General features: G+C 46.8%; 1 protein-coding gene across 3 annotated transcripts in view; it reads right to left on the minus strand.

Annotated features, from left to right (window-relative positions):
* Window positions 1-1,166: 1,166 nt before the first annotated feature.
* The window catches only part of irf6 (interferon regulatory factor 6), a 28,867-nt gene continuing 5,561 nt past the window's right edge, over window positions 1,167-24,472 (minus strand). For all 3 annotated transcript variants that reach the window (XM_052034821.1, XM_052034820.1, XM_052034819.1), the window contains exons 2-9: window positions 23,812-23,988; window positions 19,421-19,625; window positions 18,238-18,317; window positions 16,984-17,017; window positions 15,142-15,285; window positions 11,783-12,175; window positions 4,758-4,876; window positions 1,167-2,848 (exon numbers count right to left, since the gene is read on the minus strand). In XM_052034821.1, coding sequence (XP_051890781.1) covers window positions 2,621-2,848; window positions 4,758-4,876; window positions 11,783-12,175; window positions 15,142-15,285; window positions 16,984-17,017; window positions 18,238-18,317; window positions 19,421-19,625; window positions 23,812-23,988 — 1,380 coding nt within the window. In that variant the 3' untranslated portion in view covers window positions 1,167-2,620. The remainder of the gene's footprint in view (window positions 2,849-4,757; window positions 4,877-11,782; window positions 12,176-15,141; window positions 15,286-16,983; window positions 17,018-18,237; window positions 18,318-19,420; window positions 19,626-23,811; window positions 23,989-24,472) is intronic.

The following is a 24,472-nucleotide window of genomic DNA, read 5'->3' on the forward strand; positions in this document are numbered from 1 at the left end:
AAAATGTACCCGAGGAGCTCATGAGCTGCAACCTACAGGGCTGTGGTCCATGATCCAGGGAATGGGAACAGTCAGACGTGTATTAAAATGTCCTGTTCCAACAGCTGATAACATGGAGGCTTTCTATTATCTGGGATTTAAACCAGGGCAGGAGAATTTGATCAAAATTAAAGATTATCTCTGGACCTGATGGGGTGGAGAGGGATGAATTATTCTGGCTGGTCAGAGTGTGCAGGACCAGAGGGTAGGCTCTAAACATTAAAGCCAGGAATTCTGGAGTGAAGTTCCAAAACATTGGATGGGAAAGATTTGAACTCTCTTCCACAAATGGCAACTGATGCTGGGCCACTCAATCATTTGGCAGATGTCTATTAATCTAGGGTAACAAGGCCTTTTCCGATCACGAATCATCCCCAAACATCTTTGGATGGAAGAGACCGGAATGATCTCCTCCTCTCCAATTAATGAGCAAAAGGAGAAAGCCTTGACCATGAGAATCTGAAGGTGTGCCACCAATTCCCCATTGCTGGTCTCTCAATAGTTACCCAGTGATAGCAGCGAACACTCAGTCGCACCCTTCACTAGTTCTCTCTGTTCACCTGGTGAAAGTGACCAGCTCTGGATTAGTGTGTGTTCTATCAGCTGATCGTTAATAGGGTTTGGGAGTGATGTGGCACTGAACAAGTAATCCCATGAATCCAAGGCGCGGGTTCAAATTCCAGCACAACAGCCGAGAAATTTCAATGCAATTCATTAAATAAATCTGAAATAAAAGGCTAGGAGGGGTTTAAGAGGGAAATGGGCCTAGCACGGGTAAATGGGACTAGCTCAGTGGGCACCATAGTAGGCATGGATAAGTTGGGCCGAAGGGCCTGTTTCCATATGACTCTGTGACTGCCACAGCGGACTACGGAGCTCCCAGATTTGGCTGGCATAGTCATGCTCTCCTCCCAGAGCAGAGTTTCTTTCTTTGTGACTGCAGACTTGTATCAAAGGGTGATTGAAACAGTAAAACCAGAACCCTGCTGGATGGGTGGTGATGTTTGAATACTCCTCCACTCATGGGACATCAGAGCATGAGATAACCCAATCAGTGAACACTCTGAAACCCGTCTAAAAGTTAATTAGTCACAGGGCAACAAGAAGGTTTAAAAAAATGTTACAATTTAATGAGTACTTTCAAATAGACAGCAAGTAATGCAATATATAAAATAACGTTACGTGCTTAGTGAAAGTTAAATTTCTCAGTGTTATGCATTGTATATTCATCGCGTAATTGAAAGATTTGATCAAAAAGAAAATTATCTGCAACTTAAGTGACAAGTCAATAAAGTTCTTGCTTTGACCATCATCTTTCCAAACTCCACACTAATCCTGAAACATTCCACGCACTGTAAAATCAGCTCAGGTCAAGTCACAGACATTGGCTCAAGTAGGCTATATATTAGTGTTTGGAGTTAACTGTTGAATATGAGGGACTACATGTAATTCAATAAGCAGTAGCTATGATCCATAAAAGCTGGTTATTCCCTGATATAAAAGTGGATAAAATTTTAATCTTCTGACCACTCACAAACATGCAAATTTCTAGAGGACACTTTGCCATAAAATAAATCATTTTGTATAAAATGTGCTCAGTACTGCAGGAAAAAAACTTGTGTTGAGATAAGAGATAACATCATTAAACTTTTTTTTTTAGAAACAGCTTCTCCACCAAAATCTTTTAAATCATGCAATCTTAATGTATGTCAATGTTCACTTAGAAACTTAAACTTAAAAGAATCTCCAACAGTATTCTGCATCCAAAGTGTGAACTGTGTTTGCTTTTACCTTCTTGTCCTTGCATCTCTGGGCTTTGTGTTAAAAACTTAAAAAAGCATTCGAGATAAAACAGGCTGGAACTTTTTATAAAGGCAGGAACTTTAAAAACCACACTCAGCAGTGCCTTGCCAAGTTCTGAGGCATTTTCTATTAAACACCCTCTCCTGCTCTCTGGTTGTAGAATTCTGATAAGAACAAGCACATGGTTTCAATCATCATTTATCTTTCAGCATTGGGCCCTCTGAGGATTCATCAAGTATTGCAAACTCTACTGTTACAAAAGTTCAAAGGATGAAGACAAAACTTTGGAGTCTTTAGCATCAATGTGCTTCCAAAGGGGAATAAGGTTACTTATATTACACAGCTTCACCACGGATACATATTACTGGGCTGTTTCAACATCTAATGGAGTACCAAGACATCTTTTAGGATAGCAACTACACATGAAAAGTACTCCAAAACGCTTTGGAACATTAAGGTTGTGAAAAGAACTGCATAAATGTAGCCTTTTATAACAAGAAGCATTTTCAAGATTCAATCAGCCTGATTGGGATTAACTTGCTCCAAGTCATTGCTTGTCTTGGAGAGTTCAGGCTCTTGCATTAACTTATTGACCAAGGCTGGATGTGTGGAGAGAAGTAAACAATGCAGGACAAACATTTAGGGAGCTTGATTGAATAAAATAAAAATCAACTTGGCACAACATGATGACAGGGTTCTTGAATGACACCATCACTAGAAGAGCAACCAAGACCAAGAGTGAGATTACTTTCACTCCTCCAGCTGCAGGGAGGACACATTACTGGCCTTGTAGTGGGGGTGCCATCTGCAGGGTAGGAGGCTGAACTGGCCATGGATCGTGTCCTTGAGTGGTTTGCAAGAGGTGGTAAAGCTGCTTCAGGTGGGTCACGATATTATCTTTAATGTCTGGGGTTGAGATCTGAAGCCTGATGCTGCCGCTGTCGAAAGAGCGTGTAAACTCCCCGTTGAACATCTCATAGATCATCCGTGCAACAATCGGTATCACCTGAAGGTCAGGAAACACACACCACAAGTTAGGCCAGAAAGAACAGCAAACAATTTACCATCTGTGAGAGAACATGGTTCTGCATTGAGTTTCAAAATCTCAAACCCATGCATTCTGACAAACATAACCCACTGGTGTAAACACCTGGGACCTCTGCAGCCCCTCACCAATGGCGAGGGAACATTGGAGATTGTACAGAGTTGGGGTTTTGGACTTTCATTGTTACTGGTTAATATCCCAGAAGTGTGGAACAATTTTCCTTGGACCAGCAAAGGTCAAGCGGGGACTTGGAAGAGATTAGAGAGGAGTAAATACAGAGATCACACTTCCAGTGTCGGCAACCAGAAGGCTCAGATCAAAGGTATTCAGCCAAAATTTCCATTAGTGGAGTCTAGGATCTGAGGGCACAGGCTCAGAATAAAGGGACGACCCTTTAAAACTGAGATGGGGACGAATTTCTTCAGCCAGAGGGTGGTGAATGTGTGGAATTTGTCGCCACAGAGGGCTGTGGAGGCCGTCATTGGGTGTATTTAAGGCAGAGATTGAGGGGTTCTTGATTGATAAGGGGGTTAAGGGTTACAGGGAGAAGGTGGGAGAATGGGGTTGAAAAAAATTCAGCCACGATTGAATGGCGGAGAAGACTTGATGGACTGAATGGCCTAATTCTGCTCCAAGATCTTATGGTCTTATGTTCTAAAATAAAAGTGAACATAGTGTTCCAAATTCCAACTACTTGCTGCATCTATTTTGAAACTTTGTTTTTAACCTGTGCCAACATAGTACAATAAGATGGACTCTTGACCTCACAATCTGCCTTGTTATGACCTTGCACCTTATTGTCTGCCTGCACTGCACTTTCTCTGTAACTGTGACACTTTATTCTGCATTCTGTTATTGTCTTATCTTGTACTACCTCAATGCACTGTGTAATGAATTGTTCTGTATGAATGGTATGCAAGACAAGTTTTTCACTGTACCTCGGTACGTGACAATAATAAACCAATTCCAATTACCAGACTTAAGGACAGCTTCTATCGCGCTGTTATCAGACTCTTGAATGGACCTCTTGTACGATAAAGATGAACTCTTGAGCTCTCAATCTACCTCGTCATGGCCCTTGCCCTTCATTTGTCTTCCTGCACTGCATTTTCTCGGTAACTGCAACACTATATTCTGCATTCTGTTTTTGTTTTCCTTTTGTACTACCTCGATGTACTTATTTATGGAATGATCTATATGGCTGGCTCATCAACAAAAGCTTTTCACTGTATCTTAGAACATGTGACAATAATAAACACTACAAAACATTGCTGAGAAGACCTGCATGGTGATGCACTTTCCCATTGCCCAGAGATAATGTACAACAGGCAGACAGTGGTTCACATTCTTAAACCAGGTAACGTCCTCTGCCTCAGATGTTCACAGGTCAAGGGCTTTCAAGTGATGGAAGAACATTGCTGATCACAGTGATAAAGGTCTCCCACCTGCAATCTACTCACAACTTTCAAGTGTGAACTTGCACACAACATCATGGGTTGAAGGGCCTGTACTGTTCTATGTTCACTAAAATCCTTTTAAAATTATTTTCAAAACTACTAAATGACATGATTACTAAAAACAATCAAAGTTTAACTTCCTCCCAACTCTAAATGCGCTTTATTAAGAACAAGTTCCGAAATGCATAATTCCAGGAAGGATATTTCAGTGATGTGTTAACGAAGGTTCAGCTGGGTTATAACCAGGATCTGCTGTATGCTGTAGTCATTTGTACCTCCTGGCACTTATAATGGGCAAGTTAATAATTAAGCAAGCTTTGTCAGTGGAAGGGTACATTTCACAAACCGAGACAACCTGCACGCTGTGACCAAGTGTGCAATCCGTGCGGTTTACACAGAAACAGGAGGATCACCTGCACCATGATCAGCTTCCTCTCCTTTGGTTTTCCATCGGGCCACTCCTCACCAAAGCACAGGTAAATCTCAAACGAAGGCACTTTGTTACTCTGGCCCTTCTGAAGATCAATCAAATCTGCAATTAAGAAAAAGTACAATCAAACACCTGAAGAGTTGGAGGTTCCAGAGACCCGCATTTTCTGATGGTTTGTAATGAAACCACATTGTTGTCTCCAAAGTTCAGCATCATGGAGACACTAGAGACTGCAGATGCAGGGGCCTGGAGCAATACACAATCTGCAGGAAGAACCCAGTGGGTCGAGCAGCATCTGTGTGGGGGGGGGGGGGGGGGGGGTGAAATTGTCAACATCCTGCATCAGGACTGAGAGTGGAAAGGGGAGATAGCCAGTATAAAGAGGGGTGGGGGAAGGTGAGACAGGGGCCAAAGTGATTGGTAGACTGAGGGGGGAGGGATGTTGAGGGGCAGATCGATCAGGTAGGGGAGGGGGAGGGGATGGAGGCACACAGGAGGAGGAGGAAGGTGGAGAGGGTGAAGGTGGAGAAGCTGGAGGGTGATGAGTGGGGACACAGAGGGTTACTGACAAGTAACCGAGGTGATAATGGGAACCATTAGGGGAAAGGTGAAAGGAACCCTGACCAGAGAGGTTGTGGGTGGTGGGGTGGGGGTGGTAGGTTGGGGGTGGTGGGGTGGTAGGTTGGGGGTGGTGGGGTGGGGGGCGGTAGGTTGTGGGTGGTGGGGGTGGTAGGTTGGGGGTGGTGGGGTGGGGGGCGGGGGTGGTAGGTTGGGGGTGGTGGGGTGGGGGGCGGGGGTGGTGGGGTGGTAGGTTGGGGGGGCGGGGGTGGTGGGGTGGTAGGTTGGGGGTGGTGGGGTGGGGGTGGTAGGTTGTGGGTGGTGGGGGTGGTAGGTTGGGGGTGGTGGGGTGGGGGGCGGGGGTGGTGGGGTGGTAGGTTGGGGGTGGTGGGGTGGGGGGCGGGGTGGTAGGTTGTGGGTGGTGGGGTGGGGGGCGGGGGGTGGTAGGTTGGGGGTGGTGGGGTGGTAGGTTGGGGGTGGTGGGGTGGGGGGCGGGGGTGGTGGGGTGGTAGGTTGGGGGTGGTGGGGTGGTAGGTTGTGGGTGGTGGGGTGGGGGGCGGGGGTGGTGGGGTGGTAGGTTGGGGGTGGTGGGGTGGGGGCGGGGGTGGTGGGGTGGTAGGTTGGGGGTGGTGGGGTGGTAGGTTGTGGGTGGTGGGGTGGTAGGTTGGGGGTGGTGGGGAGGTGGGGTGGTAGGTTGTGGGTGGTGGGGTGGGGGGCGGGGGTGGTGGGGTGGTAGGTTGGGGGTGGTGGGGTGGGGGGTGGGGGTGGTGGGGTGGTAGGTTGGGGGTGGTGGGGTGGTAGGTTAGGGGTGGTGGGGTGGTAGGTTGGGGGTGGTGGGGTGGGGGGCGGGGGAGGGAGAGAGGGATGGATGCAACCAGGAGAGGGAGGGGGACTGAATGGGTGATGAGCACGAGAGGGAGAGAGTGCGAGAGAGACAGGGAGGGGAATCAGGGGGGAGGGTTGTCAAAAATTGAAAAATTCATTTCTCAGCACAAACCTTACTCCCAGAGGATGAGGTCTATGTCAGCAGCTGTGGTCATTTGTAAAACAGTATTTGTGTTCTCTTGAAAATCAAAACTGCAGATGCTTGAAATCTGAAATAAAAACAGAAACTGCTGGAAACACTCAGCAGGTCAGGCAGCGTCTGTGGAGGGAGAGGCAGAGTTGAAGTTTCAGGTGGGAGATGCTGCCTGACTTGCTGAGTGTTGGTAGTGTTTTCTGTTTTTATTTCCCTCTTGATTGAAGGGTCTGCTGCATTGTCACCTCAGCTTCGGGCTTCGGTTCGGAGGACTTCGGAGCAGCTAAGTGTTTTCTCTGTTTATCACTTTTATTAGGGTTTTTAAGTGTAAGGGTTAGATTTTTATAAGTTTTTTCTAACTAGTCGAGTGGGGGCTGGACTGCGCAGGTGCGGCGCAGGCAGCTTAAAAAAGGAAACAGCCTCTAGAGCGGGCAGCGGAGTGAGAGGCAGCAGAGTGGTTAGGCTTTGGCTCAAAGGGCTTCGGCGTGAAGGGGCAAGGAGGGTAAGTAGCTGGTAAGTAGGTAAAGGAAAGGTTTACCTGTTGTCTACTATAGATTTGTAGGTGGAACTAACTAGGGAAAAAAGAAAGGTAGTCAGATGGAGGACATGGTCATATGCTGCAGCTGTTTGATGTGGGAACTCGTGGACCTTGCTGCAGTCCAAGATGGCCACATCTGCAGTAAGTGCTTGAGGCTGGACGAACTTCGGCTCAGAGTTGATGAGCTGGAGTTGCAGCTACAAACACTGCGCAGCATAAGGGAGGGAGAGAGTTATGTAGACACGGTCCCTCAGGTGACAGTCACCCCCCTTAGAGCAGGTACATCTGAGGTTCAGGAGGCAGATAGAATGTGACTGTCAGGGGAGGGAAGAGGAAGAAGTCAGGCAGACAGACAGAGCAGGGAACCCCGGAGGCTGTTCCCCTCAGTGACAGGTTTTCCGCCTTGGAGGCTGTTGAGGGGGTGACCTGCAGGGGCCTAGCTGCAGTTACCAGGTCTCTGGCACTGGGACTGGTACTGCTGCTCAGAAGGGAAGGGTGGGAAAGAGACATGCGGTAGTGATAGGGGACTCGATAGTCAGGGAAACAGACAGGAGGTTCTGTAGCAGTGAGCATGAATCCCGGATGGTATGTTGCCTCCCAGGTGCCAGGGTCCGGGATGTCACTGATCGGGTCCACAGGATTCTTGAGCGGGAGGGAGAGCAGCCAGAAGTTGTGGTCCATGTTGGCACCAACGACCTAGGTAGGAAGGGGGATGAGGTCCTAAAGAGCGAGTTCAGGGAGCTAGGCAGAAGATTGAGGAACAGGACCTCAAGGGTAGCAATCTCAGGATTGCTGCTGGTGCCACGCGATAGTGAAGGCAGGAATAGGAGGAGGTGGCAGATAAATACGGGGCTGAGAAATTGGTGTAGGAGGGAGGGTTTTAGATTTCTGGATCATTGGGATCTCTTCTCGGGAAGGTGGGACCTGTACAAAGAGGACGGGTTACACCCAAACCAGAAGGGGGCCAATATCCTTGCGGCGAGATTTGCTAGGGTAGTTCAGGAGGGTTTAAACTAGTTTGTGAGGGGGAAGGGAACCAGAGGAGTAGGTCAGAGGAAGAAGGGGATGGGGAAAAGTTAGATCAAACAGGTAGAAAGGCTTTGGGGAAGGAGAAGTAGAATACAGGCTATAAAAGTAGTAAGGTAGATGGACTGAAGTGTGTTTACTTAAATGCAAGAAGTGTCAGGAATAAGGGGGATGAACTGAGGGCTTGGATAAGTATGGGGGACTATGATATCGTGGCTATTACTGAGACGTGGCTGACGTCAGGAGAGGAGTGGATATTGAATATTCCTGGTTTTCGGTGTTTTAAGAGGGATAGGGAAGGGGGGAGAAGAGGGGGAGGGGTGGCGATACTGGTCAGGGACACTGTTATGGCTGTGGAAAAGATGGATGTTGTAGAAGGATCATCTCTAGAGTCCGTGCGGGTGGAATTAAGGAATAAGAAAGGAGCAGTTACTCTACTAAGAGTATTCTATAGGCCCCCCAGTAGCAGTAGAGATATAGAGGAGCAGATTGGCAGGCAGTGTTTGGAGAGAAGCAAAAATAACAGGGTTGTTATAATGGGAGACTTCAACTTCCCAAATATAGACTGGAACCTGCTTAGTGCCAAAGGTTTAGATGGGATGGAATTTGTTAAATGTGTCCAGGAGGGATTCCTGACGCAGTATGTCGACGGGCCGACTAGAGGGCATGCCATGTTAGATCTAGTTCTAGGAAAGGAACCGGGACAGGTGAAGGATCTATTGGTGGGTGAACATTTGGGGGACAGTGACCATTGCTCCATAACCTTTAAAATTGTCATGGACAGGGACAGGTGCAGAGAGGACAAGAGGTTTTTCAATTGGGGAAGGGCGAACTATGAGGCTATAAGGAGAGAACTTGGGAGTGTAAATTGGGATGTCCTTTTTGAAGGAAAATGTACCATGGAGATGTGGTCGACGTTCAGGGATCTTATGCAGGATGTTAGGGATAAATATGTCCCGGTGAGGCAGAGAAGGAATGGCAGGGTGAAGGAACCGTGGGTGACGAGAGAGGTGGAATGACTTGTTAGGGAGAAGAAGGTAGCGTACGTGAGGTATAAGCAGCAAGGTTCAGACAGGGCCCGTGAGGAATATAGGGTAGCAAGGAAGGAACTTAAGAAAGGGCTGAGGAGAGCTAGAAGGGGACACGAAAAGGCGTTGGCTAGTAGGGTTAAGAAAAATCCCAAGGCCTTTTTCACGTACGTGAAGGGTAGGAGGGTGGCTAGGGTGAAGGTAGGTCCGATTAAAGACAAAGGTGGGAGAATGTGCCTGGAGGCGGCGGAAGTGGGAGAAGTTCTCAATGAATACTTCTCTTCAGTATTCACCAAGGAGAGGGGTCTTGATGACGCGGAAGGGAGTGCTGGTAGGGGTAATGTTCTTGAGGTTGTAAATATCAAGAGAGAGGATGTGTTGAAGTTGTTAAATAATATTAAGACAGATAAATCTCCGGGGCCTGATGGGATTTTCCTCAGGCTGCTTCGAGAGGCAAGGGAGGAGATTGTTGAACCGCTGGTAAGGATCTTTGAGTTCTCGTTGTCCACGGGGATGGTGCCAGAGGATTGGAGGGTTGTGAATGTTGTCCCCTTGTTCAAAAAAGGTAATAGGGATAGGCCAGGGAATTATAGACTGGTGAGTCTCACGTCTGTGGTGGGTAAGCTGTTAGAAAGGATTCCAAGGGATAGGATTTATGAACACCTAGAGAATCATGGACTGATTAGGGACAGCCAGCATGGCTTTGTGAAGGGAAGATCTTGCCTCACAAGCCTGATAGTTCTTTGAGGAGGTGACTAGGAAGATTGATGAGGGTAGTGCGGTGGATGTGATCTACATGGATTTCAGTAAGGCGTTTGATAAGGTTCCTCATGGTAGGCTTCTTCAGAAGGTCAGAGGCCAAGGGATCCAGGGAAGCTTGGCTGTGTGGATTAGGAATTGGCTTGCATGTAGAAAGCAGAGGGTTGTGGTGGAAGGAGTGCCCTCGGATTGGAGGGCAGTGACTAGTGGTGTCCTGCAGGGATCGGTTCTGGGACCTCTACTTTTTGTGATATTTATAGATGACTTAGATGAGGGGGTGGAAGGCTGGGTTAGTAAGTTTGCGGACGACACTAAGATCGGCGGTGTTGTGGATAGTGTAGAGGGCTGTCGGAGCTCACAGAGGGATATTGATAGAATGCAGAGCTGGGCTGACAAGTGGCAGATGGAGTTCAATCCGGAGAAGTGTGAGGTGGTACACGTTGGAAGGACAAACTCCAGGGCAGAGTACTGGGTGAGTGGCAAGGTACTTGGCAGTGTGGAGGAGCAGAGGGATCTGGGGGTTCATATTCACAGTTCATTGAAAGTTGCCTCATAGGTGGAAAGAGCAGTTAGGAAGGCCAATAGGATGTTGGCTTTCATAAATCGCAGGATTGAGTTTAAGAGCCGTGAGGTGATGATGCAGCTTTACAAAACTCTAGTTAGGCCACACTTGGAGTATTGTGTTCAGTTCTGGTTGCTGCATTATAGGAAGGATGTGGAGGCATTGGAGAGGGTGCAGAGGAGATTTACCAGGATGCTGCATGGATTAGAGTGTATGGAATACGAGGAGAGGTTTAAGGTGCTAGGGCTTTATTCACTGGAAAGGAGGAGGATGAGAGGAGACATGATAGAGGTATATAAAATATTGAGAGGAACAGACAGACAGTCAGTGCCTCCTTCCCAGGGCACTAATGCTCAAGACGAGAGGGCATGGCTTTAAGATTATGGGTGGGAAGTTCAGGGGAGATGTCAGGGGGAGGTTTTTCACCCAGAGAGTGGTTGGTGCATGGAATGCACTGCCTGGGGTGGTGGTGGAGGCAGATACATTGGACAGGTTCAAGAGCTTGTTGGATAGGCATATGGAGAAGTGTGGGATAGAGGGATATGAGGGAGGAAAGGGTTAGATAGTGTGAGGGTGGTCTGATGGACGACACAACATGGTGGGCCGAAGGGCCTGTTTTGTGCTGTATGGTTCTATGGTTCCACGTCCAAGAGTCAGAGTCACACAGTGTGGAAACAGGCCCTTCGGCCCAACTCGTCCATGCCAACCAAGGTGCCCATCTAAGTTAGTCCCATTTACACAGAACAGTACAGCTCAGGAACAGGGCCTTTTGTCCACAATGTCTGCGCCAAACATGATGCCAAATTAAACTAAATCTCTCCTGCCTGTACAAGACCCATATCCCTCTGTTCCCTACATATTCATGTGTCTACCTAACAGCCTCTTAAACATCTCTATCGTATCTGCTTCCACCGCCACCCCTGGCAGCCCGTTCCAGGCACCCACCACTCTCTGTGTAAAAAAACTTGCCCCACACATCTCCTTTAAACTTTCCCCCTCTCACCTTAAATACATGCCCTCTAGTATGTGATATTTCTACCCTGGGATAAAGACTCTGATTGTTTACCCGATCTATGCCTTTCATAATTTTATAACCTTCAGGTCTCCCCTCAGTCTCCGACACTCCAGAGAAAACAACCCAAGTTTGTCCAACCTCTCCTTATAGCTCATGCCCTCTAATCCAGGCAGCATCCCAGGTAAATCTCTAATGTACCTTTCCCAAAGCCTCTACATCCTGTGTTGGGTACATATCCCTCTAAACCTTTCCTATACAAGTACCTGTCCAACTGTCTTTTAGATGTTGCTACTGTACCTGCCTCTACCACTTCCTCTGGCAGCTTGTTCCTCATGCTCTTTCCAGTAGTTCAACAACATCTTAGCTGAGGAAAACATTACGGGGTGGGGTGAGCAGCAGTAAGGAAAAGTAGACTGAAACAAAGGAGTCTCTGATCTGGAGAATGAAGAGGAAAAACCAACTCTGTTGAGCCCACATAGCCTGGAACATCACCAAACAACTCACCACTCAAGAAGGTCTCCAGACAAAAGAGTTTAACTTTCTTCTGCCTTTCGATGACGTGTGGGGTAGTGTTCCCTCCTGCACAGGGTCCCGACCAGTACACCTTGCACTGGCACAGGCGGATGGCGTAGATGGCATGCCCGCTAACCTCCAGGATGAGACCGCGGTCCATCACGTCCAGCAGCCGGTTGGTGAACAGGCGCTGCTTCTCGTTCAGGATGTGATCTGTCCCAGGAAACTTGATTTGTTCAAGGGAAACTGGTCCAAACAACTCCTCCTGGTTGGGCATCGGACCCAGGTCCCCATAAAACAGGCGGCATCCCTGCGGGTTACTGACAGTGAGGGCTGGTCCCAGCTCTTTGCCTCGGTACTGGAACTGGATCTCCAGGTCCGTCACTGGGTGGAATTGGCAGGAGTGAGGATCAATCAGAATGTTGTACATCTTAACATGCTTTAACCTAGAGAAAGGGAACTCTCCAACAAAATACTTGTACACTCTGATGGTTAGATGGACACCCACAGTAATGCAAGTGTACACATGACATTGGTTAAGTCACAGCTGGAGCACTGTGTGCAGTTCTGGTCACCACACTACAGGAAGGAGGTGACTGCACTGGAGAGGGTGCAGAGGAGATTCACTGGGGTATTGCCTGGGATGGAGCGTCTCAGTTATGATTGGATAGGCTGGGTTTGTTTTCCTGGGAGTGAAGAGGTTGAGGCGTATATGACAGAGATATTCAAAATCATATTCAGGCACAGTAGTGTAGCAGTTAGCATAACGCTATTACAGTGCCAGCGACCCAGGTTCAATTCCAGCCACTGTCTGTAAAGAGTTTGTATGTTCTCCCCGTGTCTGCGTGGGTTTCCTCCGGGTGCTCCGGTTTCCTCCCACATTCCAAAGACGTACAGGTTAGGAAGTTGTGGGCATGCTATGTTGGCGGCCTGCCCCCAGAACTCTCTACACAAAAGATGTATTTCACTGTGTGTTTCGACATACATGTGACTAATGAAGATATCTTATCTTATAAGGGGTATGGATAGGGCAGATAGTGAGAGGGCTTTCCCGTAAGCAGAGTTATCTATAACCAGAGGGTATGGATGTAAGGCGAGTAGGAGATTTAGAGGGGATTTGAAGATTATATTTTTCATCTAAAGAATGTTGAAATCTGGTACAAACAGAGGGGGAAGTGGGAACAGGTGATCTCACAATGTTTACGTAGTATTTAGATGACCACTTGAATCACCAAGGCATAGAGATTGTGTGGTGGGAAATGGGATTGGTATTGGTATTTGATGACTGGAATGGAACCAGTGGGCTGAAGGGCCTTTTCTCATGCTGTACTGACATTGGGGTTTATTATGTTACTGTAATGATTCAGAAGCAAGAGTTCAAACTCCACCTCAGCAGCTGGAGAATTTAAATCCTGTTACTTGTTATTGCAGGTTTAGTTAATAGTGGATCAGAATGGTCAAAAGTTCCAGAGAATTTTTAAAATAGCAACTGAAGATACTGAGATACTACATGGTCAGGAAGCAACTGTGGAGAGAGAAGCAGTTCACCTTTCAAGTCAACAACCTCTCATCAGAAAATGTATTGACCTTAAACATTAACCCTGCATGTTTCTCTACAGCAGCTGCCTGACCTGCTGAGTATCTCTGGCATTCATGGTTCATACTTCAGTATCACATCTGTCACACCAACTTGCCAGCATCAAGCGGAGGTGACAAAACAACATAGGGCAGAGTGTTAGTACGGAGACCGGTGACATTGTTAGCAGAATTATTTTAAACCAATCTTACAGAGTTTGTCGAGGAGGTTACCAAGAAGGTCAATGAAGGAAAGGTGGTGGACGTTCTCTACATGGACTTTAGCAAGGCCTTTGACGAAGTCCCACATGGGAGGCTGCTCCAGAAGGTTAAGTCGCTTGGCATTCAGGATGAAGTAGCCAATTGGATTCAATGTTGGTTTAGCAGGAGAAACCAGAGAGTGGTAGCAGATGGGTGCCTCTCTGACTGGAGGCCTGTGACTAGTGGTGTGCCGCAGGGATCGGTGCTGGGTCCGTTGTTGTTTATCATCTGTATTAATGATTTAGCTGATAATGTGATAAACTGGATCAGCAAATTTGTAGGTGACACCAAGATTGGGGGTGTAGTGGACAGCTAGGAAGGCTATCAAAGCTTGCAGCGTGACCTTGACCAGCTAGGAAAATGGGCTGAAAAATGGCAGGTGGAATTTAATGCAGACAAGCATGAGGTGTTGCACTTTGGGCGGACAAACCAGGGTAAGACTTACACAGTGAATGGTAGGGCTCTGAGGAGTTCAGTAGAACAAAGGGACCTGAGAATACAAATCCATAATTTCTTGAATGTGGCATCGCAGGTAGACGGGGTCATAAGAAGAGCTTTTGGCACATTGACCTTCATAAATCAGGGTACCAAGTAGAGGAGCTGGGATGTTATGTTGAAGTTGTACAAGCTGTTGGTGAGGCCAAATTTAGAATATTGTGTGCAGTTCTGGTCACCTACCTATAGGAAAGATATCAATAAGCTTGAAAGAGTGCTGGGAAAACTTACATGGATGCTGCCAGGATTTGAGGACCTGAGTTACAGGGATAGGTTGAATAGGTTAGGACTTTATTTCCTGGAGCGCAGGAGAATGAGGGGAGATCTTACAGAGGTGTACAAAATTATGAGGGGTATAGATAGGGTGAATACATGCAGGCTTTTTCCCTAATGTTGGGTGAGACTAGAACTAGAGGACATAGGTTTAGGGTGAAAGGTGAAACATTTAAGGGGAATTGAGGGGGAACTTCTTCACTCAGAGGGTGGTGCAAATGTGGAACGAGCTGCCAGCGGAAGTGGTAGATGCGAGTTCAATTGTAACTTTGAGAGAGGTTTGGATAGGTACATGGATGGGAGGGGCTTGGAGGGATATGGTCCAGGTGCAGGCAGATGGGACCAGGCAGAAGATCAGGTCGGCATGGACTAGATGGGCCAAAGGGCCTGTTTCTGTGCTGTAGTGCTCTATGATTCCTCACCGCCCGTAGGGAGAGGGTGGTAAAGTGTCCACAAGATACAGAAAGAGAGAAAGAACATTGACAATAACCACTGCAGTTAGCTGGCTGATTATCTCGTTGTGTCCACCCTGTTCCCACAGAGATGGAGATCCTGTCATAATCTCACACCATTCACTTCTCATCGAGAAGCTACTGCAGTGCAGCCAAAGGCTTCAGATGACACGAGACATCCTAATGAGGACCCCATGGTAAAATGTGTTTGACCATTCATACTGGGTCACTTATTGGGGCAGGAGACAGTGGACACAACAAGCCACAGGCTGACCTACAGTTTGACGGGCTTACTGGGCAGTGAGTTGATCCACGTTTCAGGAGTGCTGAACATCTCCGCCGGTAGATGGGGATCTCCCTGCAGGATCTGGTCGGGGTCGGTCTTTATCCACTCACTGGGAGAGCAGCTGGCAACGCTTGCTGGCGGCATTGGTGAGTCTGCAACGGTTAAATTGTACAGTAACAGTCATCACCACTGCTGACTAAAAACTTGCATTTACATTGCACCTGTCACATCCCTTGCAGGAGACCGAGATACCTCACAACCAATTCCCAAGTGGGTCAGCTGTGACAAAAGTTAACAAACACAGGAGAACCCTGGTTTGCCAAAACAGTACAGCATCAAAACAGGCCAACCAGGATGTTGCCTGGACTCAAGGGACCGAGTTACAGAGAGAGGTTGAGCAGGTTGGGACTTTTTACACTGAAGTTTAGGAGAATGAGGGGTGATCTTATAGAGGGGTATAAAATTACGAGAGGCATAGATGGGGGTGAATGCGCACAGTCTTTTCCCCCAGGCTTGGGGAATCAAAAACTAGAGGACATAGGTTTAAGGTGAGAGGGGAGAGATTTAATAGGAACCTGAGGGGCAACTTTTCATCCCGGGTGGTCAGTATGTGGAATGAGCTGCCAGAGAAAGTGGTTGAGACAGGCACATTAACATCATTTGAAAAGGTACTCGGACAGGAACATGGATAGGAGAGGTTCAGAGGGATGTGGGCCGGATGTGGGCCAAATGGGACTGACTCAGATGGGAATCTTGGTCGGCATGGACCGGTTGGACTGAAGGGCCTGTTTCTGTGCTGTAGGACTCTCTCCATTCTAAGTTGCCTACCCCTTCTTTTGAGACTGTGCCCCCTAGCTCCAGACTTCTCAAGCAGGGGAAACATCCTCTCCACATCTACCCTGTCACATCCTCTAAGAATTTTGTAAGTTTCAAACAGGTTACCTCTCATTTGAAACGCTAGCCTACTCTATCTCTCCCCACCTGTCAAACCCAGCATCTCAGGAACCAGTCTGGTGAATTAATGCTGCACTCCCTCTAAAACAAGTCCACTTTTTTTTTAGGTAAAGAGACCAAAATGTTACAGAGTGCTTCAGGTATGGTTTCACCAAGGCCCTGTGTAGTTGTGGTAAGACATCCTTACTCTTGTGCTCTCGCTTGCAATAAAGGCCAACACACGTATAACTGCTGCCACATACTTGCTTATAATAACTGGTAAACAAGGACACCCAGCTTCCTTTGACACACATTCAACATTTCCCAATCTCTACCCATTTAAACAACTCAACATGTTTTTTCTTTTCTCTGCCTAAGTGGATAACCTTATCTTTCTGCACATTGCTCCACCTGGCACATCGTTGTCACCCCTTCACTGTGTCTGTATTTCTTTGTATTCTCATCTCTACTCATGTTCCCACTTACCTTCACACCACTAACTCAAAGGTTTCGTTTGGTTCCCTTAACCAAGTCATTGATCCAAGTTATGAATATTTGGGACCCAAGCACTGATCCCTGCAGTTCCCCAATAGACACAGCCCACCAACCCAGAACGGAACTGATTAGTCCTTCTCTGTTTTCTCTTTACATTAACCAACACTCAATCCACATCAGTATATTACCCTTAATTCCATTTGCTCTAACATTCAATAACCTCCCAGGGAGGGGCTTCTCGAAAGCCTCTGGAAACCCTCATGTACACACCCACTGCTTCCTCCTCATTCTGGTCCACTAGACATCCTCAAACCAAAATTATTTATTTCACTTCACCATTACTGTTTTAATACAAGATCTAAACAACCATACAAAAGGTTTGGCTATAGATTCTCTTGATGACAATAATTGAGGTCACTTACCATTTAAATTAAGAAACGGGAAGCTCTCCTGCATCTGCGCATAACAGAGAGGGGGAAGTTAGTACAGCTCCAGGTGTCCACCTTAACCCGAGTAATTCCAAGACGTACGTTGTCCGAAGGGACACAAGAAATGGATTCAATTATAACAAAAAAGAGAATTGGATAAACCTCACGGAGAACATCGACAGGGCTGCAGAAGAAGATCAGGTGAACCAGACCACTGGCAAAATGTAAAGGGGTTGAGTGGCTTCCTTCTCTGATGCATCAAAAAGCTGAATACATCAACTGCTCTAGAACACAAGTCATTACTTGATCATCGGGGACAAACCTTACTGTAACCAGGCACCAGGACCTTTGGGAACCTTCACGATCAGCTCCATCAGGCTGCAATAAGTCGCCCTGGTAACTGGACCATTGGAAGCAGCCAAGGTACAATGGTGATTTGAGAATGATAGCTTCAGATAAGCTCAACTGGAACTTTTGATCTCGTGCTTTTATTTTCTCACGCTCTGCATTAAGAAATTAAACCCAGATCACCTTCTTCTGGAGTTGGGCATTACCAGCAACACATACACAGACTTCCCGAATATCAGAGAGTGAGTGTGGCTGTAATTGGGTCCTATCTACTATGATAGCACCCCCTAAATCTGCAACCCCTACCAACCAAGGGCTTTAGCAGATGGGAAATTCACCCCTTCTCTCCCAACTGACAGTGTGACCTAGCAGTTAACGCAGGCGTCTCAAAGCTCCAGTGACCCAGGTTCGATCCTGACCTTGGGCGCTGTCTGTGTGGAGTTGCATGTTCTCACTGTGACATGCTCTGGGGGATCCTGTGATGGTTAACGAGACCAATGTGGGAACTGCGGACTCTACCGTGGTTGGGCAGATGGGTGGGTAATCTGAGAGCTGGTGTGTTCCTTCTGGTGCTCAGACGGACCTTCAGTGTGCTCCTGATACCTGGCCTTAAGGTTTTTAATATCATCCCGAATCTGGGAACTGATTTTCCATTCCACCACAGCTGCAGAGTTTGATTCAGTGTCAGTGGATCATGGTCCAATAACGTGACCCTTTCCCTACAGAGGAGCCCCTGTGGCTGCAGTGACCCAGACTGGTTACAACACAGCTCACAACTTGTGCTGGGCAGCACTGGGGCATTTATTGCGACTTCCTGAGGTGGGATGGGCAAGGACTTCCAGGGTTTGCTGCGGGACTATTATCCTGCACAATATTCCCGTTTCAAAGTTTTCCACTCACTTCAACTTGGGGCTGAGAACTCAGGTCATCATCCTCCTCGTCTTCCAAGTCCACATCGTTTTCCTCCCACGGAACCGATCCTGAAACGCGCACATTAACGTTTTATTTCAGATCACTGCAACTCACTCCCCACTGAAGGTCAAACGGTGGTTCACCTCCTCCAACAGATATCAGCAGAATCTCAACTTGGGGTCCAAGTCTACAGCTCACACAGGTAGATAGGGTGGTAAAGAAGGCGTATGGCATGCTTGCCTTCATTGGTCAGGGCATTATAAGAGTCAGGAAATCACATTGCAGCTTTATGAAACTTTCATCAGGCCGCACTTGGAGTATTGTGCGCAGTTCTGGTCATCCCATTACAGGAAGGATGTGGAGGCTTTGGAGAGGGTGCGGAAGAGGTTCACCAGGATGCTGCCTGGAGTAGAGGGTATGAGCTATGAGGTTAGACAAACTTGGATTGTTTTCTCTGGAGCGTCAGAGGCTGAGGGGAGACCTGATAGAAGTTTATAAAATTATGAGAGGCATAGATAGGGTAGACAGTTCGAATCTTCTTTTCCAGGATATACTAGAAAGTATAGCTTTAAGGTGAGGGGGGTGGGGGGGAGGAGATATGTGGAGCAAGGCTTTTGTTTTTGCTTTTACACAGAGAGTGGTGGGTGCCCGGAACGGGCTGCCAGGGGTGGTGCTGGAAGCAGATACGATGGTGTTTATGAGGCTATTAAGTAGACACATGAATATGCAGGGATGATGGAATATGGATCATGTGCAGGCAGAAGAGAGTTAGTTTAATTCAGCATTTTGTTTGGTGCAGACATGGTGGGCCGAAGGCCTGTTCCTGTGCGGTACTGTTCTGTGTTCTGAATCCAGTTTCATGAGGTGAGCAGCATTTCAATACCTGTTGGTGATATCCAGCCTCTGAAATTCTATTTTCTTTACTATGATTTTGGGATGTTAAATTTCATTAAAGGCAGCTACACAAATGCAAGTTACTGTTAGCTGAAAATTAGCATTAATGACATTTGCTCCTCCTTGTTGTTGCCTATTGGAATTTCCCCAAAATTAATCCAGGATAACAGCTGCTCACCATAACTCTGTTATCTTTCTGGCAAACACAAACCAAGGGTTAGCGTCCAAACCCGTGACAGGCAGTGCCATTGTTATAAAACCAGGAGGAACCTCCTACCTGGATTACTGTGTCCACCGTTACTCTGGGGGATGTCACACACTTCGTAAATCTTCAGCGGGTTCATCGGAACCTCTTTGGTGCCGTCGTAAATGAGGTTGAATTCACGGCTTTTGTTAAGAGCACAGCGAAGCTGAGCCTTCCACTTGGCAGGATCTGGTTCATCGATTCCTTCCTGATATTTCCCCGTCTCTACAGCCCAAGCCTGCAGATTGAACACATCGTAATTAATCCCTCGAGTGATGTATTGGTATTGGTTTATTATTGTCACTTGTACCGAGGTGCAGTGAAAAGCTTGTCTTACAAACCGATCGTACAGGTCAATTCATTACACAGTGTAGTTACATTGAGTCAGTACAGAGTGCATTGATGTAGTACAGGTAAAAACAATAACAGTACAGAGTAAAGCGTCACAGCTACAGAGAAAGTGCAGTGCAATAAGGTGCAAGGTCACAACAAGGTAGATCGTGAGGTCATAGTCCATGTCACTGTATAAGGGAACCGTTCAATAGTCTTATCACAGTGGGATAGAAGCTGTCCTTAAGCCTGGTGGGACGTGCCCTCAGGCGCCTGTATCTTCTACCCGATGGAAGAGGAGAAAAGAGAGAATGTCCCGGGTGGGTGTAAACCTACACCATTCGTCCTCACTCCTTGCTCTCCAACTCCTTCTGAAGCCCTAGAGATAGGAGGCTCCCCCTTCCACAACAAATGGTCAGGGCAACAGCACAATTCATTCTGTGATCGCTCAGCACCCTGTCACCATGGGTCACCAAGGACCTCAAAATCAGGTTTATTATCACTGACTTAGATGACATGAAATTTGTTGTTTTGCAGCAGCAGTACAGTGCAAGGACATAAAATTACTATAAATTATAAAAATAAATAAAAAGTGCAAAAAAAAAATGAGGAGGTGTTCATCTGGATGTGTGAAGGGTTAGATAGATCTTAGAGCAGAATAAAATGTCGCCACAACATTGTGTGCCGAAGGGCCTGCACTGTGCTGTAATGTGCTATATTCTATGTTCCCATCTCCCATACAACTGGTGATGGACACAACAGCCAGTGTTACGGGCAATACTTTGAAGTGATTAACCCTGCCCACTGACACCAATTTCAGAAATTAATAACCAAACCATTGCCAGTTCAGTGATTACAGACCAGTCATGTTCAGGATGCTCACTGACTGACACCAGCTCCCAGTTAAGCAGCACTGATTTTGAAATTCCCTGCCTCATTTTCCAAAAGCCTGCCCTGCCCCTCTAACCCCCACCATCCCAACAACACACTTGGAGTTCTGCGTGCCTCCTACCAGTCCCTGGTGACGGCAGAGCCTTGAGCTGCCTGGACCAGGAATTCCCTCCCACTTGATTCTCCTTTTCCTCCTCAAACCTACCTCGTTTGGTCACCTGCTCTAAACCTAGATACGTTTTGCTCTGCTATGTTCAAGGTGCTTCTGGCTGATGTTGCTGTTTTTACGTGGGAATTTACTTCCCTGTGAACCTTTAGGTATTTTCTGCCTCAAAGTTTAATAAAAACTCATCTTTTTCTAATGTTGTTTCCCACCAACTTACGTTCAAACTTGATCCGTGGAGAAAACAAGCACAGGGGAATTTCCCAAGGACACCAAAACGGGGGGATCTCCGTGACTTGGTAAACACCCAATTATTAATGGCAGTGATGTCAGGAGGAAGGGAGAAACAGGGGAGTGCACGACAGGTTGAAAAATCAGACAGAAAAAAAAAATCTACCACCACCCCGATGTAAAGAGTCAGGGACACATTTCCTTCTGGGTATAAAAAATAAACAAACCTCATTAAGCCCAAGAAAATGCAGCCAGTTACTGTACTCAACAGTTGTGCTCAGTTCACAGACTCCTGCAGACAGTCACACACCCATTTTCCAGTCAGGTGATGGGAAGGCAGCCCCATCCACAGCTAACTGAAGGGGCTGAGGATTGTGTAGTAACAAAAAGTGCTGGAGGAACTCAGCGGGTCAGGCAGCATCTGTGGAGGGAAGTGAACAGTTGACGTTTCGGGGCTGGGCTGGACAAGCATTTTGTGTGTTGCTCCAGATTCCAGCCTGCAGTCTTGTCTCCGAGCCAAGGATTGCTTTAAGGTTAAGGGGGAGGGTTGTAATGTTACCAGAAAGGTAATTGGTTTATTATTGTCACATGTACTGAGATAAAGTGAAAAACTTTGTTTTGCATGCCAACCACACAGATCATTCCAAACACCAGTACTTTAAGGTAGTAAAAAGGGAAAAGCAATAACAGAATGCAGAACTGTCTTGTGTGTAAATTATAACTTTGCAACAGGTGCTGGCTTTTGTGGTTTAAGCACTGAAGCTTTTAAATCAAAAGCCCTTTGAGATCAGATGAGAAGAAAATATTAATTTTCATGTCCTTCATCTCTCACTCACCCCTGCCTTCAGTTGTTAAGTTCTGGAATTCCTTCCCCGAGCCACTCCCCCTCTTTGAACCACGCTTTCAGTTAATCTGCCTTCCCATCTTAGAACATAGAACAATTACAGCACAATTCAGGCCCTTCGGCCCACAAAGCTGTGCCGAACATGTCCCTACCCTAGAAATTACTAGGCTTACCCATAACCCTCTACTTTACTCAGCTCCATAAACCGATCCAACAGTCTCTTGAAAGACCCTATCATATCCGCCTCCACCACCGTTGCCGGCAGCCCATTCCACACACTCACCACTCTCTGAGTAAAAAACTTACCCCTGACTTCTCCTCTATATCTACTCCCCAGCACCTTAAACCTATGTCCTCTTGTGGCCACCAATTCAGCCCTGGGGAAAAGCTTCTGACTATCCACCCGATCAATGCCTCTCATCATCTTATACACCTCTATCAGGTCCCCCCCATCCTCCGTCTCTCCAAGGAGAAAAGGCCGAGTTCCCTCAACCTGCTTTCATAAGGCATGCTCTGCATCCCAGGCAGCATCCTTGTAAATGCTCCTCTTTCTTTAACAGTCCCTCTCCCTCAAGAAGCTGTGGTCTTGGGAGAGTTTTCAATATTAAAGGAGCCCTCGCTCCCCCCCACCTCTCTCTTCATGTTGTGATTATAACTCGGTTACCGGGGAGGTTATTGTGGACTGAGGTGCCTCCACCCCCGGTCTCTGATCAATGTAGTCACAAGGATAAACATTAAACAGAACATGACCACAGTACCCAAGCTACAAATCCAGACCTGTCAGGGAGCACAGAGTGTTCAAACTGGTTCCTATCCATCGCGAGACTTCCTGTAACTGTGTCCACCCTATCAGACCAGCAGTTCATCTGCACGTACAGGTAGTTACAAATCCCACGTCGCTCCCTCAATTAAAAACAGTAAGATAGTAAAGGAAGAAGAGAAACTGAGCAGGAACAGTTAATGTCTCAGGTGTTTGTTTACTCCCTCTGGGACACTGCTAGTGACAAATACTCTCCGACTTAAATGGAAGGGTTACACTTACACTCCAACACAATTAACTATTTCTTAAGTTATCGAAGGAAGCATGAAGTTGGAAAGAAGGGCCATTTTCCCTGGAGTGGAGGGGTGAGGGGTGATCTTATAGAAGTTGTGAGCACCATAGACAGTCTTTTCCCCAGGGTGGGGGAGCCTAAAACTAGAGGGCACAGGTTTAAGGTGAGAGGGGAAGATTTAAAGGGGACCCAAGGGGCAACTTTTTCACACAGGTGGTGGGTATATGGAACGAGTGGCCAGTGGCAGAGGCAGGTACAATCACAACGCTTAAAAGACATTTGGACAGGTACATGGATAGGAACGTTTAGAGGGATATGGGCCAAACACAGGGAAATGGGACTTGCTTGGATGGGCATCTTGGTCGACATGGAGGAGCTGAGCCAAATAGTCTATTTCTATGTCACAGAATCATACAGCACAGAATCATGCCCTTCGGCCCAACCAGTCCATGCCAGCCAAGATGCCCTATCCAAGCTGGTCCCATTTGCTAACATTTAGCCCATAACCTTCTAAACCTTTCCTATCCATGTACTTGTCCAAATGCCTTTTAAAAGATCATAAGCTGCTCGTAATTTTATAAACTTCTACAAGGTCACCCCCTCACCGCTCCACTTCAGAGAAAATGGTCCTTCTTTCGACCTTCATTATTTCTTAGATAGGACATGGTAGAGCTACATTAGTGCATAAACGTAATTAAATGTCTCTTATTTAATGCATTGAAGCACTAATATAATTCTCATCTGCTGTATAACTGTGAGAGAGTCTGAAGGAGCTCATGTTTCTACCAAATTGTGATCACAGCAGCAGACCACTCCACTTGAAATTACTCAGCTGGTAAATAGGGTTTATTTGTAGGGAACTATTTCAAGGAAGGACTAACCATCAAACCAATAAAATGAACCATGTCCTCACCTTAAAGATTGTGTTTTCTTCCTCCTGAGGAGGGCTGTGGCGAGTTGCATGTTTCCAAGGGATTTGGAATCGTTTGTTTTCTCGGTGGAGCCAAACCAGACCTGGGAAGAGTCCACTGTCCACTTGGGCCACGAGCCATGGCTTCAAACGCACCCTGCGTGGGTGCACGGCCATCATCTGGAACAGGAACTTTCATTACTCAGAAGAAAATGGAAAAGTCACATTGCACAGTAGAAGAAATACAGGATGGCGTCTATCTACAAAACTAACTTTGTAAGTGAAGAATAGAAACCTTGCTTTAAATCAACAACTCTGGTGTCTGGTTATGTGTGACACCAGCTATGGGGCCAGCTCCCATCTGGGCCAATTTTAATCTGAGGAATACTACAAACACTGAACAGGTTTTTAATGATGTATTTTATCCAGGTTAACCAGTTTTCATCAGTTTTAAACTGACCACTCTGTATATGAAATTAGGAGAGGCAGAGATAGGGTAGATAGTCAAGAGTCTTTTACTCCAGGATGGAAATGTCAAATACTCGAGGACAGAAGTTGAAGGCGCAAGGGGGAAAACTTCAAAGGTTTTTTGTTTACAGAGACTGGTAGGTACCTAGAACTTGCCTCAAAGGAAGGTGTGGAAGCAATGTTTAAGAGGCATTTA

This window comes from Pristis pectinata, chromosome 20 (genome assembly GCF_009764475.1).
Source record: "Pristis pectinata isolate sPriPec2 chromosome 20, sPriPec2.1.pri, whole genome shotgun sequence".
In the NCBI taxonomy this organism is placed as follows: Eukaryota; Metazoa; Chordata; class Chondrichthyes; order Rhinopristiformes; family Pristidae; genus Pristis; species Pristis pectinata.